Genomic DNA, 14,863 nt, shown 5'->3' on the forward strand with positions numbered 1-14,863 from the left:
ACTACCTGCATTTGATTTGACCTACAGTTGGAGGACTTATTCCATGAGCTTCTTTTTTACATTATGAGAGGTTGAACTCTCCCTTTTGTCCTATAAGTCAGGGTCTTCAAACCTGACAGCTTTAAGATTTGTGGACTTTGGACTTCTGGGGGAGGAGCTGCCGTCGCTGGTGGCTCAAAGGAGCTGCCCTCAGAGTTCTGGTCTGTATATCTAAAAGATCTATAGATATCTCTCCTTTCAGGCAAGAAAGGGGCAGGGAGGAACTCAGTCGTTAGAATCCTCTTTGTAGTTCACAGCCTTTTGTTTTTCGCTGTGAACGGAGAAGAGGTTCAACAAAAAGCTGAGGTTTTTTTTTTACTCCAGCCAGATCTTCTCAGCTGTTTTTTTCAGCTCAAGGCAGGTCGTCCCCCCCCCCCAGGACAAATCTAAGCTATTTAAAATCAATCCGAGCAGCGACCATTCCTGAGAACCTTTTTTTTATTATTATTCAAAACACCAGCTTCAATTTTATAAAAAACTGCTTTGTCTAACTGCTTTTCAAAATGGCGATTTTATAGCTTCCGCATTTGATATATGATATATTTAATTAGCCCTGTTTTCCTGAAGACTTCTCTTCACTAATTGCCAAAAGTTTAATGAAAGTATTTTATCTTAAATCAAGGTGAGCAGAGACTTTGTTTGTTTTCTTCTCTTCTTTTATAATGGCTCCCAAGTCAAAGCAATCTAAACGTTTTTTCAACAATACATCCCAAGCAATTGCTATAAAGCAGCAGCTTTTGCCTTCTACGCCCTCTACTGGAGATTTGTTAACGAAAGAATTTCTTTTTGAAACTCTTAAAGAATTTAGAGAGGAAATGAAACAACTTATTTCGGAATTATGTGATAAGCTTGATGCCAAGATTGCTCAAACAAAGGAGGATATGATCGGGGTTATAACTGTAATGACAGATTATATTGCAGGAATGGAAGATAAACTGGAACTTTTGGAAGAAGCTAATTCTAATCTGACATCTAAAATTGAAATGTTGCAACAGGAAGTAGAAAATGCAGAAAGACAACTTGTTATGACAAATTATAAAAAGACTGCGTTTGCAATAAGAGTTAGGGGATTGCGTGAAAATGAACAGGAGAATTTGAAACAGACCTTTTTTGAGGCTTTCAGTCATTTGGTGGGAAGTCCGGGACTCAACTTTGATTGGCAGATCCAAAAAATTTACCGCCATAATTCGTGGGCAGCAAAACAGAGACAGCTTCCGAGAGATATAATTATATATTTTGCTACAAAAGAATCCAGAAACGCGATACTACAAGAGCTTTACAATAACAGGCTGCGAATTGATGGACAGGACTTGATCGTTTTCAAAGAAATACCACCCCAAATGTTAAGAGCCAGGAGAGACTATGCTTTTCTAACTAATGAACTCAGAAATAATCAGATACAGTACAGATGGGAGGTGCCATTTGGTATTACAGTTACACTTGATGATCAAAAACACGCCTCAATTCAGTTTGGGAAGCTCGAGACTTTTACTATAAGATCCTAAAGGCGGGACTTCCTGAATTACCCGGACTTGGACAAAGGCAAGGAGAAGAAGAAGAGAAACAACCAAACACACAACTACAAGGCGGGAGGTATCGTTTTCCCCTCCGGAAGGGCAGAAGAGCAGAGAACAAGGATTTAGTTATGCTTCCAAAACATTTGCTTAATTTTAATTTGAATAATACTTTGTGACTTCTGTCTTGTATAAAATGGTATAGTGGTACACCGATGAAGAGACATTAAGGCTGAAAGAAATGATGCTGATTTCCTCGGAAAATATACTGTATGGGACTTAAAAAAAGACTTGATGGATAACTTTGAACTTTTATATAAATTGTTTATGATTTATTCCTAGGGTGAGGAGGGCGGAGATCGTGATGTTTCTGGATTGCGGTTTAGGTTGAATGGAGTTGGGAAGTGTGGTGCAGACGGGAGGGTAGTGAAGGTTCAATTAGAGCTTATTTTGAGCCAGAAAGTAAGTTGATTTTTATAGAAATTGTTATTTGAATATAATGTTTGGAAGGATATACTCAGGGAGTTCGAAGGAAGGCGGAGCAAATATGAGAGGAGTACGGATGATAATAAAATATATATATGGACACGGGTAGAGGCAGGATGAGAGGAGTTGGAATGGAAACCGAGAGAAATATTTGAGGTGTTTAAATTGCTTTATAGAGAAGGAGGTAAAAGGGACAAATTAAAGGTTTGGAAATGGACACATATTTAGATAAAGAGATAAGGCCCCCAGCTAGAGTAGAATTTTATTTGATTAACTCACTTGGTTTCAACATAGTTTGAAATCCTGCAAGTAATAAATTAACTGAGATTAGGAATGATGCACATTGCTTAAGTTTTAATAATGATGGGAAGCTGAGCTTAATGTAGAGAGTTTATTGATTTTTCCCTTTTTTTGTTTTTTTGTTTTTTTTTATTCCTTTCTTTTCTCCTTTATTTTTTATCTTTTAATTTCTAACCTATTTGGTTTTAATATACTCCAGACTGTGCTTGATAAAGAGCTATGCCGGGTATGGGATCTGGGAAGTCGGAAGGGGGCTAGGGAGGGGGGTTCACGGGGGGGAGGGTGGAGGGTGGAAATATAGTTTCAATTTTCAAAACAATAAGAATGCACTTGTATACTGTTGCTCTTTTTTCTTTTTTTCTCTTTTCCTTTTATTTTCCTTTTTTCTTTTCTTTTCTTACAATTTTAGTGTAAAATACAAATTGAATAGATTAATGAATAGTAGAAATACACCAAAGTGAGGAGTAGAGGGAAAGAAGAGGGAGGAGTCAAGAGGGAGTGAGAGGGGAATGTAAGGAGGGTGAGATGGTGGGAAGGGGAGAATGTCTGAGGGGGAGGGGAAGTAGAAGAGGGGAATGCTGGAGGGGAGAAATGAAAGTTGGAGGGAGAGAAGAAAGGGTGTGTGGAGGATTGAAGTGTTATGTTGGTTTTCCATGGCGGAATAGAAGATGAGTTGTGTTTATTGCTTTCTTAATTGCACAGTATATAAATAATTGTATAAAAAGGAAAATGAAAATGAAATAAAACAGTTTTCAATCAAGTATTGGAAGATGCAAAAAAAAGATTTGTGGACTTCAACTCCCAGAATTCCTCCTCCAGTCATGTTGGCTCAGGAACTCTGGCATTGAAGTGTGCCAGTCTTAAAGCTGTCAAGTTACAAGATCCTTGCACCCATAACCCTTTAGGGGAAAAAAATCCCAGGGGTCTTCAAACCTGACAGCTTTAAGACTTGTGGACTTCAACTCCCAGAATTCCTCCTCCAGTCATGTTGGCTCAGAAACTCTGGCAGTGACGCATGCAAGTCTTAAAGCTGTCAAGTTACAAGATCCTTGCACCCATAACCTTTTAGGGAAAAAAACGCCAGGGGTCTTCAAACCTGACAGCTTTAAGATTTGTGGACTTCAACTCCCAGAATTCCTCCTCCAGTCATGTTGCGGCGACGTCATCTGCGTGGATCCATTTTTGGTTTTTTTCACAGGGGGCAGGGCTGCTGCTGAAGATGCCAACGAGCCCCTGCCACCACTAGAATAACTGCTGCCACCGCTGCCTCCTCCTCCTCCAACATCACCAACACATTTTCTGCCCAGTGCTGCTGCCGAGGTGAAGCAGCCAAAGCTCCCGCAGGTGCCCCCGCCCATGGCAGCGGTGGCGGTGCCTCCCCCTCCCCTCGAAGCACCTCAGCTGGGCTCTGGGTTACCCCTGCCGCCGCCTCCACCGTGCTTTTGAGAAGCCATGAGGTCTTTTTTTCCTGCTCCCTCCCCCTCTGCCGCCTTCCTACTAGGTCCCGTGGCCTCATGGCTGCTCAAAATCACGGCAGAAGAGGAAGGGGGAGGGAATAACGCGGGGGCCAGCTCAGGTGCTCCGTGTGGAGGGAGAGGCACCACTGCCATGGGCGGGGGTGCTGACGGAAGCTTTGGCGGCTTCACCTCAGCTGTGTCGGGCGGCAAATCCGGAAGTGCTGTTGGAGGAGGAGGCGGCAACAGATATTCCCCTTCTGCCTGTGACAGAAATCACTGCGCGCAGTTAGAAACGGCTGCGCAGTGTTTTCTTGCCACATGCGAGGCCGCGCAGCCGCGCACCTTAGAGGGAACAGTGGTTGCCAAGTGTCCAAATTATGATCATCTGACTATAAAGATGCTGCAATGGTTGTAAAGTATGAAAAATGGCCATAAGTCATTTTTCTTAGTACTGCTGTTACTTTGAACGGTCATTAAATGAATGGTTGTAAGTCGAAGACTTCCTGTTTGCAATTTTTTCTGATGATGAAATATTAAAAAATGCAAATAATTTTTCTGCGGATCACAAACATTTTCTCACGCACCACCAGTAGTCCTCAGACCCCCCAGTTGGTGATAGCTGCTTTAGAGAATAGATTAGAAGAAAATAAATACATTTGGAGAAAAGATTAGGAATCCATAGCCACAAGCACTCCATCCAAGAGAAAAAGAATATTCCTCAGGTCAAAGGAGTGGCTGTGTCAATGTGTGTCAGTGCTTAACCAGTTAATGAATACACTGATCATTATAAACTTATATGAGAGAGACCAACTGAACTAGAATTGCACATGTATGACCTTTGCCCATTATTATCTCCAGACAAAGTGTTCAAGGGAAAAAAATGGCAAAAAAATGAACATTGCCTTGCTTATTATTCGCATTAAGCATTTTTGAAGTATTAACATTTATTTAATCATAATTAAATTGAATTGAATTGCATTTCAATCATAAGTAAATTGAAAAGAGAAAGAACATAGTGTGTATTCACGTAAATATTGAGGCTCATCCTGTGGAGATCCATAGTTAAATGCAAAGTTATAGACTAGGATCACATAACAAACTATGACATTAAAGCAAAACCAACAATAACACAAATATAGATTATAGTTTAGCACCATGTGTGAACGATCAAAGTTTGTACCTCCTGAACTAATGCCTCACAAACAAGAAATACATGGTATAGGCATTCTCTCACTTGAAACAAATCTGGGTCTCTGACTTGCATGGTACACTGTTCTGACCCCCCCCCCCTCCGTACGGTGAGGCACGTCGACACAAGATTACTGCTAGACAATTTATTCACAGTAAATTAACACTCCGACAAGACTTTGGCAGCAACCCAGACTTCCAAGATAAGAAATACATACGAGAGCTTCTCCAGCATTAGTATATTAGTTGAATCCTGCAAACAGCCTCCTCCCAAAGTCTCTCCTTATATACTCTCTTGGGACCTAATCACAACTACCTGGGTCCAATTATCTCCTTTGCCTCTTTAATTGCTGCCGGCGTTTATCCGCCCGCCTCTGCCGGGCGTCCGGGACCAATTCCCTCTGAACCTCATCACTGCTCAAAGGCCTGACGTCTTCACCACTGCTCCAGGGCCTGATGTCATGGGCACACTCCCTTTGGCTTTCACCACTGCTTCATGCCTCAGGCGCCTCCTGGTGACCAACCAGCCTCTCTGGTCCTTGCTCGGAGTCTGAACCCTGTCCAGGGTCCCCCCAACATCTTCCAGAGCCGACTCATAGGGTCCCTTGCTATCGGAGTCTGTTTGCAGCTCCAACGGCTCCTGCTGGGCCACAACAGTACACTATGCACACCAGCAGCAGAACTGTTTGTAGCTTGATAATGCACATGCTCCTGCAGCGTTAATTTATGTCAGACTACTAAATTCTGGAATTGAATAACACTCAAAGGTACAATATATAAACTTACTTCTTGTTTGTCAGTGCTCCTGGATTAGAATGTTCCAATTCTGGGCATACATTTTTCAAGATCTCATAGTATTTCTGAGTTTTAAATTGGGTAGGGAACACAAGTGCTTTGCAGCCAACCTACAGAAATACACATAAGAAAGTAATTTTTAAATCAGCAAATCGCACACGAAGCAAATCGGTAGTAAAACAGGGAGCAACCCACCTCTGGACTGGTCCATATAAAAAGCAGACATGGCTTATGCTATAGACCAGGGTTGTCAAACCCATGGGTCAGATGCATCACGTGCTGGCCATGTCCATGCCCGGTTTAGTGAATGGGGGGAAAGTTGCGACATGTCACATGACACTGCTGTGATGCAAAAAGAATTGATGACATGGCTGCTGATGTGGGAGAAAGGCTTATTGACACTTTGAAAAGTACAGAATTTGTGATGCAGACTGATGAGTCAACGATTCGTGAAAATGAAGCCTTGTTATTGGCTTATCTCCGTTTCATCAACGGAAATGTAGAGATCGGGGAAGAACTGTTATTTGCTCGAAATTTAGCCACCAACACAAAAGGTTCTTTGATATTTAAAAAGGTTGAAGAGTTTTTTTAATGAGAAAAACATCCCTTTGACAAACATCTTGGCATGTGCAACCGACGGAGCTGCATCCATGGTTGGACGATATTGCGGATTTCAAGCTCATCTAAAATCGGTTGTACCTAGAGTTATGACTGTCCATTGCGTCGTTCATAGACAGCACCTTGTCTCAAAAAATTTGAGTGGTTGTTTGCACAAGTCTATATGTTAAACCATTAACACTGAATAAAATTAAGTCAAATGCCTTGAACAACCAACTTTTTCACAAGCTTTGTGAAGAAAATGACGAGGAGTTTGAACATCTCCTTTTGCACACCGAAGTAAGGTGGCTTTCAAAAGGAAAGTGTTCGTGGCGATTCCATGAACTTTTTGACACAGTTGTCGAATTTCTTGAATCCATTGATCCAAGTCTAAGCAGTTCTCTTAAACTTCGACGTCTGGATGTAGCTTATCTCGCTGATGTTTTTGACAAGCTGAATGAAGTGAACGTAAAGCTGCAAGGAGATAAAATCAATTTTCTTAAAATCAAAGGAGTAATCTGCTCATTTATTTCCAAATTGGACCTCCTTGCAAGCAATATGAGTTGCCAGGAGATGTATCAGTTCCCAAGCCTTGGTAATGAACATCAACTCCAAGCAGAAGATTTGGACGTTTTTTGCTGCCACTTGAAGCAACTAAAAGAAGATATGGAAACCAGATTCTATGATCTGATCAATCTGGAAGTGCCCACTTGGGTGCTAAATCCTTTCACAGCAGACTTTGCACAACTTCATCCCAAACTGCAAGAGCCACTGACAGATCTGAAATACGATTGTAAAGCCCAATCACATTTTCAGAGTTATGGTTGCGAAGCCTTTTGGGTGAAAATGAGGAACACTGATCCAATATTGTGGGAGGAAGTTAAGTTGCTTCTTTTTAGTCTTTCCTCCCATTTACTTAGTTGAGAGGGGCTTCAGCCCCGTCCAACAGATCCTTTCTAAGGAACATGTTGAAGATCACTGAGCGCGGCGATTTAAGAATGAGATTAAACAAATGGTTCCAGACATCAAGAAATTGGCATCAGCTCACCAAGCACAAGGCAGCCATTGATGTTCTTTTTTTGCTTATGTGTACATACATTTTCTTCGTTAATAATTGTCTCAGCTCTTATCGTTGTATTTGCTTGCATTGGATTTCACGTTCCAGTTTGAGTTTTTGGTTTCGTTTTCGAATTCTTGTTGTGCTCTGTAAATCATTTTGTGTGTCTTTTTGTATTGTACTTTTTTAGCATGCACTCCAGTTTGATATTATATTTTATTGGTTTTATAGTTTCATTTTTTGTTGTTGTGATCTTCGTGTAAACTTTTTGTGTGTGTTAAGGCATTAAATTTGTCGCTCTGATTTTTGTTGCTTTTCTTTTGTAAAAAAATTCTTTGTGTCTTTTTAACTTTTTTTACAGTGTGCATGAATATATATTTTCCTCGAATCTTAATTTAGTTTCAGAGTTTTCGTCTTGAAATTCTTAGTTCCTGCATTGCAATTTGTTCTTATGCCCTTTTTATATTTCTTTTTGTGTCTTAAAATTCACTTGTAATTAAATCATTAAATGTTACACTTTTTTTCGGGCATTTCATTTTTTTGCAATTGAATTTTGTTTTCAGTGGTCATTGCATTTAACTGTCTTGAATAAATAAGATAATAATGAAATTCATGTATCACAAAGTTTGGGAGTAAAGTGATGGGTGGCATCAGAATTTTTCACACAATTGAAATATGGGAAAAAGATTTGAAATAAATTATTTGCATCGATATGTCCTGATGACAATTTTAAAGAAAACAAAAAATGTGTTTGCATAAATTGAAGAATTATTTCCCTGTGTTGTAATTGAGAGGTTATGTTGGGGGAGGGGGGCGATGATAACTTCCTCAATGGCTCAAGGGGGCTATTCTTTCAAAAAGGTTAAGAACTGCTGATCTAGTGCATTGGATGTGTTGTGTTGCAAACAACTCACCTTAAATGCAAACTATATGAATCCAGAGTCTGTACATTTGTGTTCCATCTCAAATGCTGGTTGTTGTTTCCCCCCTCTAAATGAGGAATTCTTAAAGATTTGGCATAGTCAGGGATGATCTCTTTTGCCTACAAGGCAGAGCCAGGCTTGCTTGAATGGAACTCGCTATCTAATGTGTATGTGCAGATTTTGTCCTAAATAGCTCATGGCTCCTTTGAAATATCCCCCAATGAATTCAGTGAAATTAACTGCATTGTAAGCTTATAGTGAAAGATCAGAGGATTGAAACCTTCCAAAACTAAATTGGTTAGTAGGTTAGCTCTGTGCAAAATATGTTAGAGTAAAAAAGTAGTTTTTGGATTACAAAAGTAACATCAATTTTTGTGACTGTGCTTAGCAGCACTGGAATATGTTGGTAATTCTATTGCTTTCCTCGAGCAGAAATAATAACAGAACCTGTCAAATTCAATGTACATTCCATGCCTTACATAATTTGTGTTTCTTATTTTTCAACACTGAGAAAGCAGGACTGGCAGATAGCCATTGGAATTGCTAGCAAACAAACCATGAGGAATAAGAACAGAGAAGAAGAAGGGGGCTTTAAACAAAAAAAAAATGAATGGAATTATGAAGCTGAAACACCAGCTCTGCCACACACACCCTCCAGTCTACTGGATTAGGGCTAATGCTATGGACATCAGGGGAAATTCAGAGATGCCCTGGCATTAAAATGGTACTTTAAATTATGAGTGAGATATGGATTACAGCCATTTAGTTGGAAAACTAAACAAGACAGGCAAGTCCCAAAGCCTTCTTAATCCTAGCAGGATTATTTTTATTTATAAACCATTTAACAGTTTTAATCCTCCATTATTAAGGATAAGAAAGTTGAATGGCATAGTTAGGCCTGGCTTCCCTGCACAGTGGTAGTCTAACTGAAGCAGGAAACAAGCAGTCCAGATCAGCTGACTGGTGGGAAAAATGGGTGCCATGTTCCCTGGCTACATCAGTTATACTTTTGTGATCAAGAGTCATGAGTTGCCCAGCTGGATGTATATTATTAGGAAATGTTGAAAAGCACCTGACTCCTGTGTTAAACACCAGAGTTTATTTTGGCTCCCTGAAATATCCTTAGGCACTAGCTGAGTGCACATTGAACAGCAAATATTAACACTTTATACAATAGAGACTGATCTACATTTCACTTTTATTGTTTGATACTCCTTATTTTTCTACATCAAACAATATCAGTGATTTTCCATGGAGAGCCTCTAGATTTTCTCTGTGGACTGGCATTAGAGCACTAGCATATGCAAAGATAAGATCATTCTTTGCTTATATTTAACTGGCACAAAAAATTAAGAATAAAAGAACCTCATAGTTAGATCTGGGCAGAGAAGCATTAAATCGGGTATTCTGGATTTATAAATTGCTAGCCAGACATTCATAAGCAAACTGAGTGTGACACTGCTCTCTGTTGAGTACTCCCGGCACCTAGCATTCACAACTGCTCTACTTATAAAATGGATACATAAAATTTAAGCATCCTGATTAATTATTGCCAGCTCCACAATCATTAAAGGTGAGTGTTATGCTATAGGAGATAGAGGGATGTCTTTCCCACCACCTAATTAAAAACTTTCAAATACTTCAATTTCTCCCCATATGATAGAGACAGTTATTTCCCCCCCTCCTTTTTCCCATACTTCACTATTATCTCAAGAATTCTATTTCTAGAACAGAAAATTCTATCAAAAATGCTGGGGGTAAAATTAAGCAGAGATGGTGTAACAGGTCTTTCATACCTTCCTCAGGACAAACTCCAGTTCGTGGGACTGGTATGCTGGGTTCACAGACACCTGGAAATGCAGCAATAGTAAAATCAGGAACTAAGTAAGAACCAGTTTGCCAGTTCAAAATAAATAGAATTAATGCAAATTGGTTTCCTGGGCCTTGATCCAGAGCAAGCAGTGGTCCCGGAAGTGCAGTTCTTCATGCAGCCCAGTATTAACAAAGGAAAAAGTCAAACATCTTTTGGTAATATTGGCTTTGGAGAACCATGAAGGTAAATTAACAATATACATCCTGTGCATTTTAAAGTATTTATCTTCTCACTTGGGAAACTTTTGCTTTTATCTATATGTATTATTGCTTTAGTTCTGCTTCCCATCATGGAAATTTCATTATAATATAGAATAGAATAACAGTTGGAAGGGACCTTGGAGGTCTTCTAGCCCAACCCCCTGCTTAGGCAGGAAACCCTACACCACTTCAGATAAATGGTTATACAACTTCCAGTGTTGCAGCATTCACAAGTTGAGGAGGCAAGTTGTTTCACTGATTAATTGTTCTCTCAGGAAATTTTTCCTCAGTTCTAGGTTGCGTCTTTCCTTGATTAGTTTCCACCCATTGCTTCTTTTCCTGCCCTCAGGTGCTTTGGAGAATAGCTCCAAATACTCCCTCTTCTTTTGATATCCCCTGAGATATTGGAACACTGCTATCAATCATGTCTCCCCTGGTTCTTCTTTTCATTAAACTAGACATACCCAGTTCCTGCAACCATTCTTCATATGTTTTAGACTCCAGTCCCCTAATCATCTTTGTTGCTCTTCTCTGCACTCTTTCTAGAGTCTCCACATCTTTTCTACATTGTGGGGACCAAAACTGGATGCAGTATTATAAGTGTGGCCTTACTCAGAGGCATTATAAAGTGGTATTAATACTTCATGTGATTCTATTCCTCTGTTTATGCAGCCTAGAATTGTGTTGGCTTTTTTGGCAGCTGTTGTACACGGCTGGCTCCATATATGATGATGGAGGAGGAGGAGGAGGAGGAGAGGAAGAAAAGATGATCCTGCACTTAGTGATATCTGAAGTTCTTTCCAGCCCTTACATTATATATTCCTATGAAGTAAGTCCTCTTTAGTATCTGTTGTAATATAGTAATATTGTACAAATAGAAAGTGCACCATTTTCAAGTCCTCTTGTCCTCCACATTAGTTAGTTTCACAATCTCTATCCTTTGCAACGTAAAGCAATGTTTTCTACAATGCAAGCATTCTTGCCAATTTTACCCCAAGGTTGGTGAAAGATGTGGAATATTTTTAAAATAAAATCTGTGCAGCTATGTTCCTAGAGTACACAAGTAACACAAAAATCATAGTTATTTTTCATGCAATGTTATACACGTTTCTTTTTGATTATTTGTTGATGTAAAACAATCTGCCACAAACATATTAAAATCCTGTTTTTTATCTTTCACAATAGTAATCAATAACAAGGAAGAGGCTCAAAAACACAACACATGATATACATGAAATCAGTTTTAGGACTTCAGCTGCTTGTAACCAAGGTGTGAATGGTTAGACTTCAACTTCTTCCTCTGCTTTAGCCTGATGTTCTAGATGGACCTCATCTACCAAAGCCCTCAATTGGTAGAGTAAATTGCTGCTTTATTCCTTTTGAATAGTTTCCTATTTCTTAGGTTAGGAGAAGGGCATCAGCAAGGAAGCGGTGTGTGTCAAAAAATTCAAGATGGTAGCCATGGCCATATAATTAGAACTCTGCCTCTTCTTTTTGAGTTGCATGCACAATCCCTGTAAAAATAGGAATAGGACTTCGACTGTCAGTTCCATCTGACGTCTTGCCCAAGTGGAAAGGCTAGAAGTGGGAAGTCATTTTTACCTCAAGGAAGATGGAAAAATTATTTTATGGCTGTATCGGTAAACTGCAAAAGTAAATAAATCATGGCCACAGAGGGCAGAGCAAGCAATAACCAGAGGGAATGAAGTTCCTTGCCCAAGGGCACAATAGGCAGCAAGAGTGAAGGGACTCGCTTGGAATGAAATGGTGCACCCAAGTCACCTGGATGGCACTGGCACAACAAGCTATCGAAAGTCAGAAAATGCTGACTTTTATTGCATAGAATAAAGATGGGTGGGGATTGCTTTCCTGCTGGGTTGGAGGTGAATAGAGGTCATTGCATGTCCCTACCCTTGAGAAATCGTCATGGTCAATGTGTGTGTTGGGGCAATTTCCCCCTTTTTTGGAAGTGGAATACACTGGTCAAAAAACACCTCTTCAGTTGACAGCATTCTACACCAGGAAGCTAGATTGTTTTCAGCTGTGTAGCAAGTGCAATGATCTCCAAACCTTATGCAAAATTACACCTGGTGCATGATAAACATTATTTAGATCCTCATGGTCCCTTTTCTAGTATGACAGCCTTATGCAGAGTCCTCCCTTAACCTCCCACCAGTGGTAGGTTCCTACCGGTTTGGACCAGTTCGACTGAATCGGCAGTGGTTTGGCTGCCTGGGTCGCTGGAACCGACAGTGACCCAGGACTGCCACGCTCCCGAACCGGTTCTCTGGCCAGCGCCTATGGTGCCGCCATCTTGTTTTTCACTTCTGTGCATGCGCAGAACAATTTTTATTGCACTGTGCATGCGGGCACAGTGCAAAGCGCGTGCACAGCGCACCCACAAGCGAATTGGCAGTGGTGCCTGCTGAAACACACCATGCCTCCCACCCTTCACTAACTGCTTACATAAGAGATGAACTTACCAGAATGATCCCTGCCTGGGCTGTAGCGAATTGCATTAGGACCCATGCATAATTGTTAGGACCCCACATTCCTAATCGGTCACCCCTTTTCAAACCAAGGGCCAGAAGCCCAGTGGCAGCTTCCTCCACCTGCAATTTTCAAAAGAACAGGAGTCTCAGCAAACTAAACTCCAAAGGTAAGGAATAATAGAATATATGAAATAAATACTCTGTGCTATGCAATACTGTAGCCACTCTAAGTGGTTTAAAGAAAAAAAATCGGCAATTTAACCTGCATTCCTACTCCAGATTTGAAAATATCCGTGGATGAAAATCTCCAGCATTCTTACATTTCTGAATAGCAGAAAATGTTTTTGGGTCCATGTTCAGATAGAAAACATGTAACCCAAGGAAGATGGATGTGATCTGAGGTCACATCAGGGCCTTTACTGCAGTGTTTAGATCTCTGATAGAATTAAGAATTAGGAATTGAAACATTAATTTAGGCATTTAATAGATATAGTAAGAACTTTATTTTAACCAAAGTCTCATCAAGGTTTACTTCCACATTCTGTTTAAAGTTCTAAACCTTGGTACCCTTGAGCAACCAATCTTGAAATTTATGGATTTATTTATCTTTAATTTTAGGAACTATTTTATTCCCCCAAAGACTCTGAGTTTTACATTATATACCAGTGATGGCAAACCTTTTTGGCACCGAGTGTCAGAGACACAACCCGGAAGAGAAGCTGCCCAGAGAGCATGTGCATGCCAGGAAATGAACTTCCGGTTTCTGGCACACACATGCAGACCGTGTAGCTGGTTTTCCGGTTGCTGATACACATGTGTGCACGACAAACAGCTGTGCTGCACACATGCGCATGCCGGAAACCAGAATACCAGCTTTTCTGGTTTCCAGCACTGCCACAAGTGCGAAGACCAGTTGATCATTGCTGCGCATGCGCCAGAGACCCAGAAGAGGAATGGGTGACACTGCACATGCCAGGCGACATGGTTTCCCCATGCCACTTTGGGCACGTGTGCTATAGATTCACCATCATGGGTATATACAAAGGAAAATAAAATGAAGCAATCAAAAAGCATGCATGTCCAGAAGAGTGAAACAACCAAACATGTTTCAAAGCAACAAAACTACAAAGTTTGCTCATCATCCACTCTAATCCCAGGACTGGGGGCAGAGCCATATTTTTAACACCTTCTACTACAGCTGTAGGTGGGAACCCTAAAGATCTCTGGGAGGACGCTATTCCAGAGGGCAGATGCCACAACAGAAAAGGTGGCTGTTTCAATCCTGACAAGTGACATTCTTTGATTGAAGGGACCTGCTGTGTGTCCATTCTGCTGAATCGCACTGGGATGAGGGGGGGGGAGCAGAAATTATTGGATAACATATTAGGACATTTCAGACTGCAGTTTCCAAAGGCCAAAACCTCTGTAACATTTTGAAATGCATTTCTCTAGCAGCGTGGACAGCTTTTCTAATTATTTTATTATTTTATTTTATTTCATTCAACTTTAAAATGCAGCCAGTTCAACCTGTTACTTTTATTTACCCCTTCTATCCTTTTTAATTATTTTATTTACATACAAATTATTACTGAATAATAAATTGTCAACACCGGCAGTACAGAATCTGTAACAGTTACCTACATCTTGCTTAAATTGAGAAAAAGTTTTTCGGACACCTTCAGTTAAGAATACCAAGGCTTCTCTTTCTGGAAACCGGTGGGTAGTTTCCTCTAGGCACTGATCCACAGTTCTGGAAATAAGTGGGATGTCTGAAGGCCCATTGAGGTAGCTTTTTTTTATTACAGGTGTGGCAGGGCGAATATCAAGTGGTAGAGCACTGTAAAAGTAGCAAGAAAGAATTAAAAGTTATAAGCAGCAAAATCATTCACACTGGCAAGAAAACAAAGATTTATTGCACGAGATCAACAGAACTACTGCAAAC

General features: G+C 40.4%; 1 protein-coding gene across 1 annotated transcript in view; it reads right to left on the reverse strand.

Moving 5' to 3' along the window:
* ACSF2 (acyl-CoA synthetase family member 2) overlaps positions 1–14,863 on the reverse strand; it is a 79,094-nt gene that overhangs the window by 52,371 nt on the left and 11,860 nt on the right. Inside the window, exons 2-5 of the mRNA XM_032209520.1 lie at positions 14,563–14,758; positions 12,913–13,041; positions 10,153–10,206; positions 5,771–5,889 (exon numbers count right to left, since the gene is read on the reverse strand). Coding sequence (XP_032065411.1) covers positions 5,771–5,889; positions 10,153–10,206; positions 12,913–13,041; positions 14,563–14,758 — 498 coding nt within the window. The remainder of the gene's footprint in view (positions 1–5,770; positions 5,890–10,152; positions 10,207–12,912; positions 13,042–14,562; positions 14,759–14,863) is intronic.

This window comes from Thamnophis elegans, chromosome 2, assembly GCF_009769535.1.
Source record: "Thamnophis elegans isolate rThaEle1 chromosome 2, rThaEle1.pri, whole genome shotgun sequence".
Classification (NCBI taxonomy): domain Eukaryota; kingdom Metazoa; phylum Chordata; class Lepidosauria; order Squamata; family Colubridae; genus Thamnophis; species Thamnophis elegans.